The 22500-nt window shown below is 49.5% G+C and overlaps 1 protein-coding gene across 1 annotated transcript in view; it reads right to left on the bottom strand.

The window, feature by feature from the left end:
• plxna2 (plexin A2) overlaps positions 1-7363 on the bottom strand; it is a gene marked incomplete at its 5' end in the record, with an annotated part of 155546 nt that extends 148183 nt beyond the window's left edge. Inside the window, 3 exons of the mRNA XM_083656475.1 lie at positions 5641-6941; positions 7007-7043; positions 7355-7363. Coding sequence (XP_083512601.1) covers positions 5641-6941; positions 7007-7043; positions 7355-7363 — 1347 coding nt within the window. The remainder of the gene's footprint in view (positions 1-5640; positions 6942-7006; positions 7044-7354) is intronic.
• Positions 7364-22500: the final 15137 nt, after the last annotated feature.

Here is a 22500-nt window from a genome sequence, read left to right as displayed (position 1 = left end):
CCAGCCCCAGACTTGGCCTGTATGTTAGCATAAACACACGGTCAAGACGTCCACAGCATGGCAATGAGAGCTCCGCCTGGCTATAATTAAGCTTCTGGAGCTTCCAGCGTACCGGCTATATAACCTGCTGTTAGCAAATGGGCGGTGTGGAATCTCCTCTGAAACGTGAGGAACTTAAAAGAGGAAAAACAGCTGAAGTCTCTCTGGCGTAACGTCGGTCTCACCTTGATCCACCTCTTCTGTGATGATCTCAGGTGTATAAAGAGATGATAGTTCTAGGACGAGTCAGTTTAGAAGAACGGGAGCATATTTTCTGATCAGAGAGAGGCACACCTGTGGAGTGTGTACGCCTAGACGAAAATAAGGTGGGAAATGGTGGAAAAATGAATGTCGCTGACACTTTGAAAGCCCATGTGACCTCTTTATTTGTCATAACTGTGAGATCTGAGAAGCTATAAGATTTAAAAAATATATCAAACATCTTCTCATAAAAATGACTCAAGGTCCTGAAGATGAGCAGAGAATAGGACATGCACCAGCAAGCACCTACAATCCAATTTATTGTAGCTGTATCATGAGCTGATAACTGTGACAAAACAACCAGTCCGCAACGGTTATTATCCTATTACCCTAACCCAAAATATAATCTACAGTAATACAGATATATACTGTACCTTTTCACACACAAAAAAAATCTATTTTGCCACCTTGAGTGGTACCGAAATCTGTTCTGGCCCATATGGACTATCTGTTAGAAGACGCAGCCCGCCTGCTTTAGCGGTTAGCTGTTAGCTGGGGATTTAAAGCTAACAGTCGAGGTTAGCATGACAGACACATCCTGCTGTTAGATGTCATTTGTCTGGGCTTTAAGACTTCCTCATCCATTCACATCTATCTGCATAATCCATATAATGCTATGGATTTATTGACTGCTCATCGACCGCGAGAACAGGCTTTTAAGCTCGCTGTTTAGCATCTCCTTATCTGTGCGGCGGAGCGCACACTGCTACACACACGCTGCTACACGCACGCTGCTACACGCACGCTGCTACACGCACGCTGCTACACGCACGCTGCTACACGCACGCTGCTACACGCACGCTGCTACACGCACGCTGCTACACGCACGCTGCTACACGCACGTGGCTAGCTACACGCACGCTGCTACACGCACGTGGCTAGCTACACGCACGCTGCTACACGCACGCTGCTACACGCACGCTGCTACACGCACGCTGCTACACGCACGCTGCTACACGCACGCTGCTACACGCACGCTGCTACACGCACGCTGCTACACGCACGCTGCTACACGCACGCGGCTACACGCACGCTGCTACACGCAGGCTGCTACACGCACGTGGCTAGCTACACGCACGCTGCTACACGCACGTGGCTAGCTACACGCACGCTGCTACACGCAGGCTGCTACACGCACGCTGCTACACGCACGCTGCTACACGCACGTGGCTAGCTACACGCACGCTGCTACACGCACGCTGCTACACGCACGTGGCTAGCTACACGCACGCTGCTACACGCACGCTGCTACACGCACGTGGCTAGCTACACGCACGCTGCTACACGCACGCTGCTACACACACGCTGCTACACGCACGCTGCTACACGCACGTGGCTAGCTACACGCACGCTGCTACACGCACGCTGCTACACACACGCTGCTACACGCACGCTGCTACACGCACGTGGCTAGCTACACGCACGCTGCTACACGCACGCTGCTACACACACGCTGCTACACGCACGCTGCTACACGCACGTGGCTAGCTACACGCACGCTGCTACACGCACGCTGCTACACACACGCTGCTACACGCACGCTGCTACACGCACGTGGCTAGCTACACGCACGCTGCTACACGCACGCTGCTACACACACGCTGCTACACGCACGCTGCTACACGCACGTGGCTAGCTACACGCACGCTGCTACACGCACGCTGCTACACACACGCTGCTACACACACGCTGCTACACACACGTGGCAATGTTTCATTGGCAGCTGAAGAATGGAGTGGGAGGTGCAGCGTAGCAGGTACAGCTAGCATAGCGCCTGGCACCCTTCAGAGGAGGATAGTGAAGACGGCCCCGCGGGGACTTGAGAGGGGATTCTTCTGGGAGACTGAAAAACACTTCTAATTTCAGCTCCCACGGCTAAGACAGCCTCCTGACCTCAGCATGTTACAGCTATATATACCTCACCGCTTCTCCCTCCTCAGCTATACTCGCCTCCTTCCCTACCTCCTCTCCCTCCTCAGCTATACTCGCCTCCTTCCCTACCTCCTCTCCCTCCTCAGCTATACTCGCCTCCTTCTCTACCTCCTCTCCCTCCTCGGCTATACTCACATCCTTCCCTACCTCCTCTGCCTCCTCAGCTATACTCGCCTCCTTCTCTACCTCCTCTCCCTCCTCAGCTATACAGTACTCGCTTCCTTCCCTACCTCCTCAGCTATACTCGCCTCCTTCCCTACCTCCTCTCCCTCCTCAGCTATACAGTACTCGCTTCCTTCCCTACCTCCTCAGCTACACTCGCCTCCTTCCCTACCTCCTCTCCCTCCTCAGCTATACAGTACTCGCTTCCTTCCCTACCTCCTCAGCTACACTCGCCTCCTTCTCTACCTCCTCTCCCTCCTCAGCTATACAGTACTCGCCTCCTTCCCTACCTCCTCTCCCTCCTCAGCTATACAGTTCTCGCTTCCTTCCCTACCTCCTCAGCTATACTGGCCTCCTTCCCTACCTCCTGGGTGGAGCTAATGAAAGTGCACAGTAGCAGTAGTTACAGATCATGTCTGCCTCCTCCTGACCTCTGACCTCTGACACTAAGCCTCTAATGGGGAATTTAGTGCTGTTAATAAAAGTGGTCAATAGAGTGACCTCTGACCTGCAGGGGGAGGAGCAACAAAGAGATGTGAGCACCGCTCCTCATCAAGGTGGGGATGGAGATATCATTCATACCCTTCAAGAAACATCAAGTCCCCACACACACACACACACCCCTACTACACACGCACGCACACACGCAAACACACACACACACACCCCTACTACACACGCACGCACACACGCAAACACACACACACACACACACCCCTACTACACACACACGCACGCACGTACACACACACACACACACACACAAACATACCCCTGAAGCAAAGTACCAATGGCACAAGGTAGCACTCACAAAACTTCAGGACAAAGGAGCTCTCAATTTCACCAATTTATTTGCCCATGTCACAAATAATGCCAACGTTTCGGCCTCTCGGCCTTCTTCAGGGCATGGAGGAAAACATACCCCCCCACACACACACACCCCTACACACACACACACACACAGACACACACACACACACACATCACATTATTCACATGCCCTATGATAAGGACACATTTCCTATGTACACATATAAGGCTGAATATACACACACTACACACCCTCCTCCACACACACACACACACACACACTATAAGCATGAGACAGACACTTAAGCTCGTCATTAATGTTCATTATTCCCCTTTTAATTCCTATTAGCAATTAGAGGATGACGACAGAGAGAGAGAGAGAGAGAGAGAGAGAGAGAGAGAGAGAGAGAGAGAGAGAGAGAGAGGCCTGTAGCCTCGTGGGACTGAGCGAGAAGAAAGAGACGTCATGTGACCTGACAACATGTAGCAGATATGTGGCCTTCATGGATTATAGAATAATTGGAGATTTCAGAGGGAGTCGACTGGCCTGTGATCTACGCCGGCAGTAAAAAGCAGACTAGCATGAGCTACACCCCCCACACTACTTCTCTGGCTCCGCTCGGGAGAGGAAGCCTGTTTATTTGTGCTGCGCTCGAGGAGAACATTATCACTCTGATGGTTGCCAAGAGAAATAAATCCAGCCTAATTTATGAATATCTCTCATTGAGATATGTTTCAAATGGCTGTTCTCTGATATCAGATATCTGCAAAACAATTAGCCATAATCACATGTAGCGAGCAGGAATAATCTGATAAGAGTCGGGCAGCCTTTCATGATTGCTGTGTTTATTTGTATTATGGCATTATGCCTGAATATACAGGTTGACATTATGGATGTGAGGCTCATTGGGAAGCTTTGGTCATCCCCCAGCTGTTCAGAGGCTTATTTTTAACCAAGGAAACATGAGATGTTTTTAAATGAAGTGTTCTTGCACCAGCATAGAATCCTACACGGACTACATTTACATGCACACAATATTCCACTTGTATTCGGAAAATGACAATATTCTGAATTTGATAAGGGTCATGTGGTCATGGAGTAGAGTATCTTAAGTATAAAGTATTATAGTAGTATAGTATAGTATAGTAGTTAGGGGTGCACTGATCACCGATTGCCGATCGCCTGATCGGCAATCTATCAGGCAAAGGAGAGAGAGCCTAAAATAAAGTGGGCCTCTGGGACTCTGTGTGGAACAATGTGAGCAGGATGAATGGACTTGTGCTGGCTCTTATTGTGAAGTTTGTTATTGTGTGACGGGAGGGAGATGGTTTCTGGATCCTCCTTCAAACGGCAGAGATCATTGAAACGACGTCAGAGGAGGAGACACACAAAATAAAACATGAATATCACCAGAATGAAGCTTCGCTCGGTCTGAATCTCCTCCTCTTCTCTCTTACTTTCTCTCTGTCTCCCTGCTGTCTGCCTCTATCTGTTTCCCCATCTCTCTTCCTCTCACACCCACTTTGCAGCATCTTCCTCTTTGGCTCGTGCACTTTTTATCTCACATGGCTACTAGCTCCTCTCTGTATCTCTGTGTCTGTGTCTCTCTGTATCTCTGTGTCTGTCTCTATCTGTGTCTGTCTGTCTGTGTCTCTCTGTCTGTCTGTCTCTATCTCTCTCTCTCTCTCTGTGTCTGTCTCTGTGTCTCTCTGTCTGTCTGTCTGTCTCTCTCTCTCTCTGTGTCTGTCTCTGTGTCTCTCTGTGTCTGTCTCTGTCTCTGTCTCTCTCTCTCTCTCTCTCTAGGTCTGTCTCTGTCTGTCTCTGTCTCTCTCTCTCTCTCTCTCTCTCTGTGTCTGTCTCTGTGTCTCTCTGTGTCTGTCTCTGTCTCTGTCTCTCTGTCTCTCTCTCTCTCATTCTCCATGGCTTTCCACCCGGTGATCCAGCCAAGCCAGGCCAAGATCCACTCCCTTATAAGGCAGTGGAAGCGCCCATCTGGCCTCATATTTCCATATCAGATTTGTGGCAACAAATGGGAAATATCTGCCGAACCGATCACCGATTACCGATCACCGATATATAAACTCCTCAAAGAAAGTTTGGAAACGTTATTTTAGGTCGATTATTTCTCCTTTAATAATACCAATTGGCATTGTATTTTATATCGTTGGAAAGCCTGATTAGTGATTTATTTTTATTTTTATAATATAAAGAAATATCGGCAATCAGCCGATCGCATTTTGAGGTCAAAATCGGCCGATACAGATTGCTTGCCGATCGATCTGTGCACCCCTAAGTATTAGTAATATAAAATATGTGTTTCTTTGTGTGTTTCTTTGTGTGTGTGTGTGTGTGTGTGTGTGTGTGTGTGTGTGTTTGCATGTGTGTGTTTGCGATTGTCAATGCGTGAGTGCATGTCGCTGTGTACTGTTACTCACCGCCTTGGTGCACTGCACGTCCTTCCCCAGCAGCCAGTTCAGCTCCAGGTGGCCCTCCCCCTGGTAGCAGGACTGCAGGCGCTCCTTGATGCGTGCGTTGATGTCCCGGATGCTGAAGACGCAGAGCGCCGAGTCGTCCGGCGGCCGGTGGAACTGCTTCTGGCCCTTGGAGAAGACGGTGAAGAGCACGTCGTCCTGGGCGCCCACGCCCAGCGAGGAGGCCAGCACGCGGCCCGGCTTGCCCAGGTGGGCGGCCTGCAGCAGCCGGTACTCCACGCCGTTCTTCACGCAGCCGATGGGCAGCGAGACGTAGGAGTGGAACTTGCGGTCGTCCTTGCAGAGGCGCACGATGCGCGACGTGTAGAAGAGGTCGCTGCCGGAGCCGCCGGACGACATGCTGTTCTCCGGCGTCTCGGGCTGCACGGTCAGGAAGTAGACGAAGCCGCCGCTGGCGAAGCCGTACACGTAGTAGATGTCAAAGTGCGCCACCAGCGCCAGCGTGTCCGACGGTATCTTGATGAGCGAGGACACAAAGTCGGTGTGCATCTCGTAGTCGAGCATGGCGGAGGACTCCGGGTCGCGCGGCAGCTTCCGACTGGAGATGGTCGGGAAGTAGTCCTGTTTCCCGTCGACGGCGGTGCCGATGAAGAGCGTGCCGTCCTGGCCCAGCGACGGCACGATGACTCCGTACATGGTGCCCGTCTGGTTGACGCTGGAGAGGTAGTGCTCTTTCTTATGGGACGGCTCCACCAGGATAAAGAGGTCGTCCAGTCGGAGGAGTTTGCACACGCCCTGGTAGAGGCTGCCGCAGGCCAGCAGCCGATTCTGGGAGTAGTCGATGAGAAGGAGCTTGTTGACGTTGTTGGTGGAGACCAGGGGCTCGGTGCAGGGCTGGACGATCAGCGGGGGGTAGCAGGCCTTGTTGTCGTCCTCGGGGCCCGTGTCGTGGGACACCAGGAGGGTCAGGTTGCCCGAGAGCTTGTAGACACGGTTGACCGCTCCGATGTACAGCGCTCCCGTGGTCTGGTGGACCGTCAGGTGGTTGAAGGCCCAGCCGTGCCGCTCCGGGTGGAAAGTGGTGAACGTCTGCCCACCGCACACGGCGGGGACGACGAAGAGCCAGCAGCCCAGTAGAGCGGCTACAGCTCGTACGCTGGGCCCGGGTGAGACTCTGGGCCCGGGTGAGACACTGGGCCCGGGTGAGACACTGGGCCCGGGTGAGACACTGGGCCCGGGTGAGACACTGGGCCCGGGTGAGGAAGTCCTGCGTGTGACCCGCCGGCCCTCCATAGCTAACGGGCCTGCCAGGCAACAGCAGAGGAAGCAAAGAGAATGGATGAGCAGGAGGAGGTGGTTGAAGGCTCACTTGCAGGTTGAAGCTTCACAAGGGTCTTCACATGTTTCTGAAAGAGACAACAGAAGGAAACAGAGAGAAGATGTTATTAGAGTTATGGCAGTCTGACTCATAGACCCAGTCTGACTCATAGACCCTCCTAAAGCCAAACAGATTATTATGAGCTAATGGAAAAAGGCCTTCGCGCGAGATGTGGCGGCTTGAGAAAGGTCAAAGTTCATCTTCAACGAGGCGATGAGCTGTGAATAATGTGAAGATAGAGGCTTAGACAGACAATGGGAGGAAACCTTTGTGGTGCACATTCCAAAGGAGCTGCTGGACCAATCAGGACAATGCAGGAAGGAGAGGCAGGTTACTGACCTGAGTCATGCTGCAATGCTGCTTCATCAGGCACTGAGCTAAGGGCTTTCTAGGAACAGACCAGCAAGCACTGAGCTAAGGGCTTTCTAGGAACAGACCAGCAAGCACTGAGCTAAGGGCTTTCTAGGAACAGACCAGCAAGCACTGAGCTAAGGGCTTTCTAGGAACAGACCAGCAAGCACTGAGCTAAGGGCTTTCAAGGAACAGACCAGCAAGCACTGAGCTAAGGGCTTTCTAGGAACAGACCAGCAAGCACTGAGCTAAGGGCTTTCTAGGAACAGACCAGCAAGCACTGAGCTAAGGGCTTTCTAGGAACAGACCAGCAAGCACTGAGCTAAGGGCTTTCTAGGAACAGACCAGCAAGCACTGAGCTAAGGGCTTTCTAGGAACAGACCAGCAAGCACTGAGCTAAGGGCTTTCTAGGAACAGACCAGCAAGCACTGAGCTAAGGGCTTTCTAGGAACAGACCAGCAAGCACTGAGCTAAGGGCTTTCTAGGAACAGACCAGCAGCACTGAGCTAAGGGCTTTCTAGGAACAGACCATCAGCACTGAGCTAAGGGCTTTCTAGGAACAGACCAGCAAGCACTGAGCTAAGGGCTTTCTAGGAACAGACCAGCAGCACTGAGCTAAGGGCTTTCTAGGAACAGACCAGCAAGCACTGAGCTAAGGGCTTTCTAGGAACAGACCAGCAGCACTGAGCTAAGGGCTTTCTAGGAACAGACCAGCAGCACTGAGCTAAGGGCTTTCTAGGAACAGACCATCAGCACTGAGCTAAGGGCTTTCTAGGAACAGACCAGCAGCACTGAGCTAAGGGCTTTCTAGGAACAGACCATCAGCACTGAGCTAAGGGCTTTCTAGGAACAGACCATCAGCACTGAGCTAAGGGCTTTCTAGGAACAGACCAGCAGTAAACACAGACTCACCTTGCACACATACAGCCTTGGCAATGAGTCATCATTCTTATCACTTCAAAGTTATTGAAACTCAAAAGGCTAATCTCCTTAGTGTTGTAGCTAATTAGATAACGTGACAACAACAACAACAACAACAACGCTATAACAATAAATCATAAAAACAGCGACAATAATAGATCATCATGGCAGCATGGAGTGGTGACCTTTCCTGATGAGACAACGGCAAAACGCAAAAACTAACAATGAATTCATCTCAAATCTAGAATCTAAATTAGCACAGAGCTGAAATTCCCGCGCGCGCGCTATTCCTCTGAAACAACAGCCCTCCCTCCCTATCACAATTCTGCGTTAACTCCCTCAAACAACTGACTGACACCCACTTGTCCCCCCCCCTGTTCTGCCCCCCCCCCTGTTCTGTCTATCTGTGAAAACATAGATCAAGCAACGTCTGCAGTGTATGTATGTAAGCACGGGCTGCAGAGAGAGACCTCTCTCCATGTGCCATAAATCACCGGGCGGAGCCCCCTCCGTTCACCCTATCCCCGGGAGGCTCCGCCCCCTCCCTTCACCCTATCCCCGGGAGGCTCCGCCTCCTCTGTTCACCCTATCCCCGGGAGGCTCCGCCTCCTCTGTTCACCCTATCCCCGGGAGGCTCCGCCTCCTCTGTTCACCCTATCCCCGGGAGTTAATTATCTCGTCCAGTGGAAAGGAAGGCCTGGATCTTATTACTGGAACAAAGTGAGAACAAATTGGGGAGCCGGGTTCTGCACCCCCCCTCCCCATCCCTCCCCTCCCCTCCCCTCCCCCTCCTGCTCTGTAAGGGCCCGTTTCTATTAATTATTCTTCTCCAAAATGATGCTGTTGTTGTTTTTAATCCTTTTATTCGACTGTATTATTATTTTATCTCCTGCTGACATGATCAGATGCTGGTGGGATTAATCACTGGCAGCACACAGCAATCATCCTTCAATGAATCAGGAATCACCGTAGATACACACACACACACAATGCAGCAGACACAATCTACCGCTGTGTGTGTGTGTGTGTGTGTGTGTGTGTGTGTGTGTGTGTGTGTGTGTGCATGTGCGTGTCTTGTTCCCCTAGCATTATCGGCGTACTGGATCAGAACCGAGCAGCGTGCGCGGCTAACAAGTGGAGACAATGGCGGTGCATCCCCAAAATCAAGTATGATTAGAGGCGTAGCCATCCAACAAGGGTAATTAGCGGCGAGCCGGAGGAAGGTGTGCTGGGGAGCAACATGGGGGACGCCAGGGGGGCTTCCACGTGCACACGCTACAGCACACGCTACAGCTACACGCTACAGCTACACGCTACAGCGCTCGTCACGCTCCACATTTGCATTTCCAGCGGTGAGAATCAAGGGTGAACGATGTGGCTGGAATAATCATCTGCTGCGCCTGGAATGAACAAGCGTTTTGGAGCTGAGCTGAGCAGAACAGAACCGAACAGAACAGAACACAACAGGACACAAAGTAGGGCTGGGTATTGGCAAGGACCTCACGATACGATACGTATCACGATACACGGGTCGCGATGCAATTGTATCACGATGCATTGCGATACATATTGCGATATCTCGCAATACTCTAGACAATTGACTCAAAATTAAATAATAGAGCTAAAGATACAACACACTGTGTACCACCCAGGTAGTGTAATAATATGTACATCACTTTATACTGATAACTTAGTGGGCAAATTGAGTCAAAACTACTGAGTGTTGAGTGTGTTTACTGAACACACGGCTGTGCAAAAACATCGATGTGGGAAATATCGATACAGTATCGATCAGGGGTGGGAATCACCAGATGCAGATGCCCGGTGGCCTGGCATGGCATGGCGTGCAAAAAAAAAAAAAAAAAAATGATACTTGGCGTCCAAATATCGATACAATATCGTCAGGCAAAATATTGCGATATATTGGCGTATGGATTTTATTAGCACAGCCCTAACACAAAGGCAGTACAGTGACTGTGTTGAAGGCAGGTGTGATTTGCAGTGTAGATTTAGGATTCCCTCTGAACCGTGTCTGAACCTTTTATAGTCCTCGTTTGAAACCTGGTAATGGTCGGTCCCACGCTCCTCCTCCTCCTCCTCCTCCTCCTCCTCCTCCTCCTCCTCCTCCTCGTCCTCCTCCTCCTCCATGTGATCAACAGCTATGCTACTCAGCTCCGACTTTAAATATAGACTCTTGGGGGGAGTGTATTGATCGCTGTGTCCATAAACACAGGTCCTAAAAGGGCCCGGTCAAGCTGTGTCGTGGCGTGGGAGGAGGGGCTGAGGCGTGGGAGGAGGGGCTGAGGCGTGGGAGGAGGGGCCGCGCGTTCCCACAAGCACTTTATTAGCGTGGTCGTAAAAGTGCCGTGAAGCGGGCGAGGATCAGCGCCCCTTCTCTCCCTCACCTACACCCCCCCCCCCCACACACACACACACACACTCCCTCACTCACACTCACCCGCCTGCCCTACGCCATGCTCTTTGTTGGAGCTTTGCACATGCTAGATGTGCAGAGTGGAGGTCTTTGGTGGTATCATCAGCCTCCTGCTGAGCTCAGCTCTTTCCTCCTCCAGGCCCTGCAGCTTTCTGCCCTTTGGTGCTTCTGAAGCACGCCTGCCCACGCCCCGCCCCGCCCCTCCCCTCATGTACCACATACAGTGTTGGGGGGGTAACTCATTACAAACGTAATATATTACATGTAATATATGACTTTTAGCAGTAACTCAGTAATATAACTTATTACCAATAGGTTGTCAGTAATATTATACCAGTTACTTTGTCAAGTAACACAAGTTTTTTTTTAATCAAAGCACATAATAAATATATAATAATTTCCTAATCAAATTGTGTGTTTTTTATGCAAATAACCACTATAGATGAGAATAACAAAGGAAAAGGATAACATTTAGAATTCTGGATGGTTTACACTGACTTCAAGACGGTTTAAATTATTTTTCGGGATGGTTCCGGGGCGGCGATGTCATTCTGCTGCTGCTGCAGTTATTTTGGTGAAAGTAATATAAAAGTAGTGTAATAAGTAACGAGTTACTCTACACAGACAGTAATATTGTAAAGTAACTTCTTACTTTCAAATGAAAGCAACTAGTAATATGTAGTATATATTACATTTTGAAACTAACTTGCCCAACACTGCCCACATATACTCCCATCCTTCTCCCCCATCTCCTCCTCCTCTCTCCCCCTCTCTCCCCCCTCCCCTTCTCTTCCTCCCCCTCTCTCCCCCCTCCCCTTCTCTTCCTCCTCCTCTTCTCTTCCTCCCCCTCTCTCCCCCCTCCCCTTCGCTTCCTCCTCCTCTCTCCCCCTCTCTCCCCCCTCCCCTTCTCTCCCTCCCCCTCTCCTCCCCCTCTCCTTCCCCCCTCCCCTTCTCTTCCTCCCCCGGTCCTTTGAGAGACATAATGCATCACTCCTTGTCTTGTGCTGTGGTGAGTGGACTCACAGCAGCTGCAGAGACACACACAGAGAGAGCAGAGTGAATGGTCTAAATAAGGTTAGCTGTTCATATATTGCCTCGGCTGACAGAGGGGATGAAGTCTTTGTTTAGCTTGATTGCGTGACCGCCTCTTTGTGGCACGAGACTGGAAGAGAAGCTGAAGCAGCGCCGACACACAGCCCCCCGACGCCCACGACGCCCCCGCGCTCCTTTAGTTCAAAGCCTGCGTGTCTTTCTCTCGTTTACGAGGAGTCAGAATGAGCAGGAAGGACATTAACATATAAATACATCCAGCAGCGTGATTCATACGTACGCATTGATTGACCCATTGACCAAGAGAATAGAGAGGGGGCGTGTTGAGTTACGGGCGTGTTGAGTTACGGGCGTGTTGAGTTACGGGCGTGTTGAGTTACGGGCGTGTTGAGTTACGGGCGTGTTGAGTTACGGGCGTGTTGAGATACGGGCGTGTTGAGTTACGGGCGTGTTGAGTTACGGGCGTGTTGAGTTACGGGCGTGTTGAGTTACGGGCGTGTTGAGTTACGGGCGTGTTGAGTTACGGGCGTGTTGGCACTGTGCTTACGTTGTGGTGAAGGAGAGGGGGCGTGTTGAGTTACGGGCGTGTTGAGTTACGGGCGTGTTGAGTTACGGGCGTGTTGGCACTGTGGTTACGTTGTGGTGAAGGAGAGGGGGCGTGTTGAGTTACGGGCGTGTTGAGTTACGGGCGTGTTGAGTTACGGGCGTGTTGGCACTGTGGTTACGTTGTGGTGAAGGAGAGGGGGCGTGTTGAGTTACGGGCGTGTTGAGTTACGGGCGTGTTGAGTTACGGGCGTGTTGAGTTACGGGCGTGTTGAGTTACGGGCGTGTTGAGATACGGGCGTGTTGAGTTACGGGCGTGTTGAGTTACGGGCGTGTTGGCACTGTGCTTACGTTGTGGTGAAGGAGAGGGGGCGTGTTGAGTTACGGGCGTGTTGAGTTACGGGCGTGTTGAGTTACGGGCGTGTTGGCACTGTGCTTACGTTGTGGTGAAGGAGAGGGGGCGTGTTGAGTTACGGGCGTGTTGAGTTACGGGCGTGTTGAGTTACGGGCGTGTTGGCACTGTGGTTACGTTGTGGTGAAGGAGAGGGGGCGTGTTGAGTTACGGGCGTGTTGAGTTACGGGCGTGTTGAGTTACGGGCGTGTTGAGTTACGGGCGTGTTGGCACTGTGCTTACGTTGTGGTGAAGGAGAGGGGGCGTGTTGAGTTACGGGCGTGTTGAGTTACGGGCGTGTTGAGTTACGGGCGTGTTGGCACTGTGGTTACGTTGTGGTGAAGGAGAGGGGGCGTGTTGAGTTACGGGCGTGTTGAGTTACGGGCGTGTTGAGTTACGGGCGTGTTGAGTTACGGGCGTGTTGAGTTACGGGCGTGTTGAGTTACGGGCGTGTTGGCACTGTGCTTACGTTGTGGTGAAGGAGAGGGGGCGTGTTGAGTTACGGGCGTGTTGAGTTACGGGCGTGTTGAGTTACGGGCGTGTTGAGTTACGGGCGTGTTGAGTTACGGGCGTGTTGAGTTACGGGCGTGTTGAGTTACGGGCGTGTTGAGTTACGGGCGTGTTGGCACTGTGGTTACGTTGTGGTGAAGGAGAGGGGGCGTGTTGAGTTACGGGCGTGTTGAGTTACGGGCGTGTTGAGTTACGGGCGTGTTGAGTTACGGGCGTGTTGAGTTACGGGCGTGTTGAGATACGGGCGTGTTGAGTTACGGGCGTGTTGAGTTACGGGCGTGTTGGCACTGTGCTTACGTTGTGGTGAAGGAGAGGGGGCGTGTTGAGTTACGGGCGTGTTGAGTTACGGGCGTGTTGAGTTACGGGCGTGTTGGCACTGTGCTTACGTTGTGGTGAAGGAGAGGGGGCGTGTTGAGTTACGGGCGTGTTGAGTTACGGGCGTGTTGAGTTACGGGCGTGTTGGCACTGTGGTTACGTTGTGGTGAAGGAGAGGGGGCGTGTTGAGTTACGGGCGTGTTGAGTTACGGGCGTGTTGAGTTACGGGCGTGTTGAGTTACGGGCGTGTTGGCACTGTGCTTACGTTGTGGTGAAGGAGAGGGGGCGTGTTGAGTTACGGGCGTGTTGAGTTACGGGCGTGTTGAGTTACGGGCGTGTTGAGTTACGGGCGTGTTGAGTTACGGGCGTGTTGAGATACGGGCGTGTTGAGTTACGGGCGTGTTGAGTTACGGGCGTGTTGGCACTGTGCTTACGTTGTGGTGAAGGAGAGGGGGCGTGTTGAGTTACGGGCGTGTTGAGTTACGGGCGTGTTGAGTTACGGGCGTGTTGAGTTACGGGCGTGTTGAGATACGGGCGTGTTGAGTTACGGGCGTGTTGAGTTACGGGCGTGTTGGCACTGTGCTTACGTTGTGGTGAAGGAGAGGGGGCGTGTTGAGTTACGGGCGTGTTGAGTTACGGGCGTGTTGAGTTACGGGCGTGTTGAGTTACGGGCGTGTTGAGTTACGGGCGTGTTGAGTTACGGGCGTGTTGAGATACGGGCGTGTTGAGTTACGGGCGTGTTGAGTTACGGGCGTGTTGGCACTGTGCTTACGTTGTGGTGGTGGTGAAGGAGCATAATAATGATGGTCAGTCTCCGGGTTTTAATTGCAAATTAAAAAATCAGCAAGTAAGGAAATGTAGCACCTGCAAAATGTGTCAGCACGGCTTTAGCCATCAGTGATGCCTCTAATACCAACTCTGCAGGATCAACAATATTCAACACACTATGAGGAGTTATCTTTCACTTTGTATTTGTAGATGCATTACAACTGTGGGAGTTACACTGAGACAGATGGATTAGCTAAATGACAGTTTGCCAGCTGTTTTAGGGTGTCTGTTACATCCCATAATAAGCTTATAAACTAGGACCAACTATCCCTTTCTTGATTCCTCCTTTGGCCCAAAGATCCAGGATGTGACGTCCAACAACCAATCCAGCTGGAAATGTCACACGTGACGTGAGGCAGAGAGACATCAGAGAGTCAACAAGTGAAGAGAGAGAGAGAGAAAAACACCTGCATTCCAGCACACACACAAGCTGTGGTCATGTGGTCATTCCAGCACTAGGGGTGGGAATCGTGGAGTAACTCACGATACGATACGGTCACGATACTTGGCCCTCGATAACGATATTATCACGATACAGCGATTCTGCGATAATCGATATATTGGAAGAAATTTTACCTACGATACGTCACGATATCTGTGTAACTGAAGAGAAAAAAATACCCCTAAAAGGCAAGAAGCATGGTATTATGTATTTATTAGCAGAATTGACATGAACTCTCTCAGAGTTCACTCACTCACTCATACCATTTTCGATACCACGGAGGAAAAGTTACACATCAAGTCTTTTTATTATTATTATTAAAACAAGAAAACCTATATAACCTACCTACCTATATAATTTCTAAAAGTAGATATTAATGATCAAACATTTCCATTCATGTAGCCTACAGTATTTATGTTTTTGTTTCAACTACAAACATAAATAAACGTCAACTTGAAACTATGTTTCAACTACCACACACAGCATAATATTTTAGCCTGTTTATAGATTTTTTTTTTTTTTTTTTTTTTTTATAAACATATCGATACTTGGTGCCAGTGTATCGATAACGTATCGCAAGTGGAAATATCGAGATACCGTGAGTATCGATATTTTGTCCCACCCCTATCCAGCACACACAGAAGCTGTGATCACAGCTTGGAGAAAAGACTGTTTTTGCAAAACCTCTCCATTCATAATGAACAGTCGGGGCGTTGGCACGCTCAGCCAGGGCTGCTTCCGAGCGCCTGTCAAAACAAACAGGGCGCCCCCCACTGGCCGCCTAATGCTCTGTCAGCGCCGCGTCCGCCTGGTTTGCTGGTCCCCGGTGCCGAGGACCGCTGGCGACGCCCCCGGCCGCCACTGGGCGAGCTGCAGCGGCCGGCGGTGCCAGCAGCAGTGTCACGGGGAGATGCATTGTGGGCCGATTATCTGTGGAAGAGGAGGCCTTTCCATACGGATCAGCGGGAGGAGCGAGCGAGGAAGAAAAGAGATGAGAGGAGGAGAGCGAGCGATGACAAACAACTCCAACCATCATGGAAGGTTATTATGGACACAACAGCCTGAGGACAGAGAGGAGGACAGCTCTCTGAACCCGTCACCTTGGAATAAGCAGCAGGTCGTTTGGCCTGTGTGTCTCTTGACTCTGTTGCCTTTTTTCTCCACACTAAGCTTCTTAACAATGCGGCCAAATTCGCTTGATCTCCTAAAATTCATATTTACAGCAATTGTATTCCAGCAGATAAAGAACATAAACCGAAATCCGGCTCCCGTGCTAAATCCATTGTTGTGGGATCGGGAAAGGAAATGACAGATTGGAATTTCATGCCTTGGATTAATGTGTTATTCCCTGAATGATTAATGTAACAGCGTGAAATCTCAGCGCTTAAGGAAAAACTGATACGCTACAATTCAAAAGAGACAACTTGGGATGAAAATAAATGACAACAAACTAATACTTTTAAAAACCAGCTCATCGGGAAAAGTAAAGAGGTTTAAAAAAAAAAGTGTTCAACTTTTTTCCTCGTTGAGCCTTTTTTCCTTTTGGTTTGTTAAAAATAGAAAGTTTAATCTTCCCTGAAGGAAGATGGTTTTCTATAGGAGCCTATAAAAAAGCGATTAGCAGGAGAGGTGAGTCCATTAGTCTTCCCTCTTAACTGACATCGAGGTGGAGATAACGGTCGGGCGGCCTCTCCGCCGTCTCGTCGCGCAGAGTTGGAGTGGTTCTATTTGTACATCCCTTTGTCTCTGCAGAGAGCCAAAGTGGAACGTCGTCACTTCCTGCTTCAGCAGCACTGTACCAGAGATTTTCATCCGCTATTTATTTTCCCATATAGATTTGGTAAAATGCTTATAAAAAGAGTTTGACTTGTTCAAACCAAACGGTTGAGATATATTTAGAAACAGGAGAGATTGCATAACATTTCACTCAGACCAAAACGTTTAAAAAATGCGGGTTTAAAGAAAATATTTTTTCAATGTTTTGTTTAGTTTTGGTCAGAGTGAAATGTTCTATGGTCTCTCCCGATTCTAAATATATCTGAACCATTTGGCTGGACCAAGTAAAAAAAATTCTATAAGCATTTTACGAAATGTCTACGGGAAAATAACTGGCGGATAAAAAAATCTCTGGTACAGTGCTGAAGCAGGAAGTGACGTTTCACTTTGGCTCTCTATAGGAAATGACTCTCTCTCTCTCTCTCTCTCTCTCTCTCTCTCTCTCTCTCTCTCTCTCTCTCTCTCTCTCTCTCTCTCTCTCTCTCTCTCTCCAAGAAAGCTGTGCAGATCCATCCTGCCTGCCATGTCTTCATCCTCCTCCACCACAGGCTAATGACACGGTAGCAGAGTAGAGGGATAACACCCGAGCAGAACCGCCAGAGCCAGAACCAGAACCACAGGCCCTCCACTAACTCCCGCCATCGCACTCCGTGTGGTTTCCTGTAGCTGTGGAATTTGTGGAGCTCGATTACGTTTGAATATTTCCTTCTCTGACAGAACTCATAACTCATAAACCACAGTGCGTGATTTGTACTGACACAACATTAAGGCCCCGATACTAAACTGAGGCGTTAAGTATTTGTGACAGCGACTACTACGTTTACATGCACACAATATTCCGAAAATGAGTTGCATTTTTCAGAATTTGCCCTTTTTCCGAATTTAGCATTTTCCGATTAAGTCTGGGTCAGTATTATTCGGGTTTTAGGAGGATTCTTTGATCATGTATACAGCGCATTCGGAATATGCGTCTCAATCAGGTTTTTTACCACAGTTTGTGACGCATGTTGCCTGTTTGCGGTCAGCTGATGTGTGCTAGAAAGCGCTAGAAGAGGCGATATAATCATAATAATCCGTCATCTCTCGCATGCAAAAAGAAAAGCCCACATTTCTGATCAGGAGGAGACACAGAAGATGACGCAACTCTTATAACTGACTCTGGCCTAACAAGGTAAAAAAAAAAAAAAAAACTTGGACATTGCAACGCCAAACTTTTCAGCAGCAAGCTCCTGAAATGGACCAGATGATGCTGGTAAGAATACAGTCAGGCGCTCCTCTGTTTGTTCTGAACAGAACAAAACTCAGCTGATTCTACCTGCATCTCTCTCTCCCCGCCCACCGTGGGAGGGCGAGCTACGGCTGCATGTCAACGGGAATATTAGTGGATTATTCATTTAGTCGGAATATTGTCATTTTCCGAATATGGGCCAAAAAACGGAATATTGTGTGCATGTAAACGTCCTCACTGATAAAACCACGTCAAAAGGTTTGCTCACAGGGCCCAATATTAGCACCAGTCAAATGCATGTATAAAGCTGGTAAGTGGCTGGTAGATTTGCTTCACTCACCACCACTGGTCATCTATTGAGTGGCTGGTAAACATCCACTCGCCATTTGGGCCGGTGGAAAAAACAAGTCCATTTTGCACTGTGCTGCTGACTCAATAACTGCTGTTACTAATTTAAGACCAACATAATGGAAATTTAACTCGTAGCATTTCCACAAACAACCAGTTTATTAGCTTGTGTTTATCTTTAGACCTGATCTGTGCTGGGCTCTGAGCTATGATTAAAAGAGGTGTAATTTAGTAGTGGTGCGTACAATATAATAGTAAATGAATGAGCACTTGTTACATGATGAAGCATTGTGCTCTAAGGGCACTCGAACAGAACACTCTGCATCCAGTGTGTCAGTGCCCTATCTTTATTAGTGAGCCCTATCTAGTGCACTTCCTCATGATGACCATCTGAGTGGAGAGGACTGCTGCCTCCGACTGCCTTCCACTCTCTGAACCAAACCCATTGAAGTAGGGCTGCAACTAATTAACGATTACTAACGATTATTTTCCTAATCGATTAATCTGTCGATTACTTTCTCGATTAATCGATTAGTTGTTTGCTCTATAAAATGTCAGAAAATGGTCGCAAATGACGATCAGTGTTTCCCAAAGTCCAAGATGACGCCTTCAAATGTCTTGTTTTGTCCACAACTCAAAGATAATATCAGTTTACTGTCATACAGGAGTAAAGAAACCAGAAAATATTCACATTTAAGAAGCTGGAATCAGAGAATTGAGACCTTTTCTCGTAAAATTATACTCAAAACGATTAATCACCACCTCAAGCTCAACCTTGGTAAGACCGAGCTACTCTTCCTCCCAGGAAAAGACTGCCCTCTCGCAGATCTCTCCATCTCCATTGACAACACCACTGTACTTCCCTCCCAAACAGCTAAGAACCTTGGGGTGATCCTTGACAACCAGCTGTTTTGCTCTGCCAACATAGCTGCTACAGCACGCTCCTGTAGGTTCTCTCTCTACAACATCCGCAAAATCCGTCCCTTTCTCACAAGAGAAGCGACTCAACTCCTGGTCCAGTCTCTTGTGTCCTCCCGCCTGGACTACTGCAATGTGCTCCTGGCCGGCCTACCTGCCACCGACATCCGACCGCTTCAGCTCATTCAGAACGCTGCAGCCCGTCTGATATTCAACCAACCCAAATTCTCTCACGTCACTCCCCTCTTCCAGGAGCTCCACTGGCTTCCCATCTCGGCCCGCATCAAATTCAAGACACTGGTACTGGCCTACAGGGCAGTACACCAGTCAGCTCCCCGGTACCTGCAATCCATGGTCAGGTTCCAAACCTCTCAGCGCTCCCTTCGCTCCTCCACCAGTGCAGGTCGCCTCGCCCCTCCTTCACTACGGGGGCTCAAAAGTCGCTCATCCCGATCTCGACTCTTCTCGTCCCTGGCACCTCAATGGTGGAACGAGCTTCCACCTTCGGTCAGGACAGCTGAATCACTGCCGATCTTTCGGAAGAGACTAAAGACACACCTTTTCAGGCTCCATCTGGGCCCTTCTTGATCTAACTTCGTTCTCTTTCTTAAAAAAAAAAAAAAAAAACTTGTACCACTGTTCCTTCAGAAGTTGTAGTTGTCATAGACTGTGCTCCATAGTTGATTGTTCTATTGCTGACAAAAAATGTGTTATTGTAAGTCGCTTTGGATAAAAGCGTCTGCCAAATGACGTAATGTAATGTAATCAATTATCAAAATAGTTTATTAATTTTCGATCGACTAATTGTTGCAGCTCTACTCTGAACTGCACCCGTTGACGGCCACCTTAGCCTCGCACAGTTATTACTCCAATGAATGCAAATAAAAGATGATTAAATCCCACCCCTCCCCCACAGACACTTTGGTACGTTCCACAAAGCAGCATGTCACCCTGACACAGGAATTAGCGGGTGTCAGCAAAAGAGCTGCTTATCCTTCAATGCAAACAAGGGCGCGTGTATCTAATCTTTTCCGTTTAACCCTGTCCCTGCTGAGAGACACACACACACACACACACCATGCTGTTTAACCACGTCCCTGCTGAGGCACACACACACACACACTCCATGCTGTTTAACCCCGTCCCTGCTGAGGCACACACACACACACACACACACTCCATGCTGTTTAACCCCGTCCCTGCTGACACACACACACACACACACACACACACTCCACGCTGTTTGAGCAAAGCACACTCACTATAGTAGCATTACCCCTCACACATCTATGACATCACCGAGACAGATTACTATGTCATTGTTACTCTAATGATTTCCCTTTGCCCCTCCCACAACACAGCCACACCCCCTCCACCTCCACAACACACACACACACACACACGTTCACTCTCATGCTACGGTACATGCTCCGACATGCACGCATACCCCCACAGGATCAGAGGCACACACATATAAACACACACACACACCATACACAACAAACACACAGTCACACACAACAAACACACACACGCATACATAATCCCCTATTGCCAAACTTGTTTCCGCTGACACAACCAACAGACTCCGCCTACCTTTCCTATTAATCCATTGATACCTGATGCAGCATTTGTGTGCGTATCCCTTTAAGACCGCGAACCGCGTTAACGCGGTTCGCGGTCTTAAAGGGATACGCACACAAATGAGGGATATACACGCAAATGCTGCATCAGGTATGAATGGGTTAAATGTGAGATCCTGAGGCCTGATCTTCTCAGACAGGAAGTCCCCCTCCCTCAGTAGCTGTGTGGTCTCCTCTCCTGCACGTCTCATCACAGCTGTCTGTCATCCAGCAGCTTTCTATTACGAGACATTTCCATAAATCTGAATTGTAAAACGGGGCTCGGCGAGGGAATCCTCAGCGGGGCCCGGGAAAAACAAACAGAGGCGTAACGTCACCGGAGGCCACACGGGGGATCAGAGAGCTCACCTCAGCTCACACATGCACCGGGACTGAATCAGGCTCTTTGATTGACACCGCATAGGTTTTCATTAAGTCGGAAACGCCTTAAGTATTCCTGAAGCGTGCTGCCGACCGGCGCAGCATGATCCCGTCACTTTGAAAGTCAGCGTCGTGGTATAATGAAAGCAGCAGTGGTACAATATGAAAGGTGAAACATCCGACTGCTGTTCCTAACGGTATCTAATGTTGAGAATAAATCACAGCCTGTCTATATGAATTATTCAAATACGCATCTTTAAAATTCCATGTACAATGAAACAATGTGGGAATGTCCTACAGGGAATTGGTATTTAATGGAGGAAAAACGGCATGATGGGACGTCAGTCGTGTGAGAAAGCAGCAACGCGAGCGGCAAGATGTATTCATTTGATCGCCCTAAATTAAATGATGAATTGCAGGGCAAGTTTAATTACGAAGCTGATTTTAATCTGAGCATTAATGTTATCATTCAAAAAGTGCAGATTTGTAGTCGTTAGCATAAGAAGTGACATTCTGAGAAAGAAAAAGGCTGCCACACTTTCTCAGCTCGTCTCTCATTTTGAAGAAGAAAATCCAATTAAAATGAAGGGAGGGAGTGCGAGTGCGTGGTTTGGTACCAGGTCTTTGGGTGCCACCATGATGATTTGTGGCCAAGATCTTCAGGTGCGTTTAAGACTTGGTGAAGCAGACAAACGAGCTGCAGAAGTTGGCCCGGGTGCAGCAGATAGCAGGTGCAAAGGACAGCCAGAGGGGCATTTTGGTTCTAAAGGAGCAGGTGACCCGGTCCCATGGGGGACTAGGAGGCTGGAATGAATGAATGGCCCAGTTCAGTTCAGTTCTGGCCTCGCTGCAATCAGATGACATGGAGTCCAGGTCGTTAACGTGCTGCTGCAGAGCTGAGCATCATGAGAGGAGGACTCGCTGTGTGTTGGAGGGCCAGCAAAGCCAAGAAGATACAGATCACACCAATCATACCTGCCAACACTCCCCTTTTTCACAGGAGTCTCCCGATGTTTAACCCTTTCTCCCGCTGTGCTCCCAATTGGAAATGTTTCCCGTTGGTGTCATTCAGAGGATCCTTTGGCACCATGTTGTGCTAACTTGTTGGGAAGGCGATAACGCTCCAGGCTACATTTTGTCTCTGGAAAACCATTTTCAAAGGGGTCCCTGAACCTCTCGCCTCAATATATCTGAATGAAAATGGCTTCTATGGGTACCCAGAGGCCTCCCCTTTACAATTAGGTTGCATTTTCCGATTTTCAAAAAATCTGGGATTTTCTGGCATATCGGCCCGGGAAAAGCGCACGGGGGGGGCTGCTTTTCCTGATCCCACCGGGAATTTCTTTTTCCCGGCCTAATGGCAGGTAGAGGTACTGCACGCATCAACCCAAAGTCACGTCGGGTCAGCACAAGTCCAAGAGCTCCTC

The sequence above is a fragment of the Poromitra crassiceps genome (genome assembly GCF_964638095.1).
Source record: "Poromitra crassiceps genome assembly, chromosome: 20".
Taxonomy (NCBI): domain Eukaryota; kingdom Metazoa; phylum Chordata; class Actinopteri; order Beryciformes; family Melamphaidae; genus Poromitra; species Poromitra crassiceps.
Note: the sequence above shows the minus strand (reverse complement) of the source record. Positions and strands in the feature narration are given on the sequence as shown.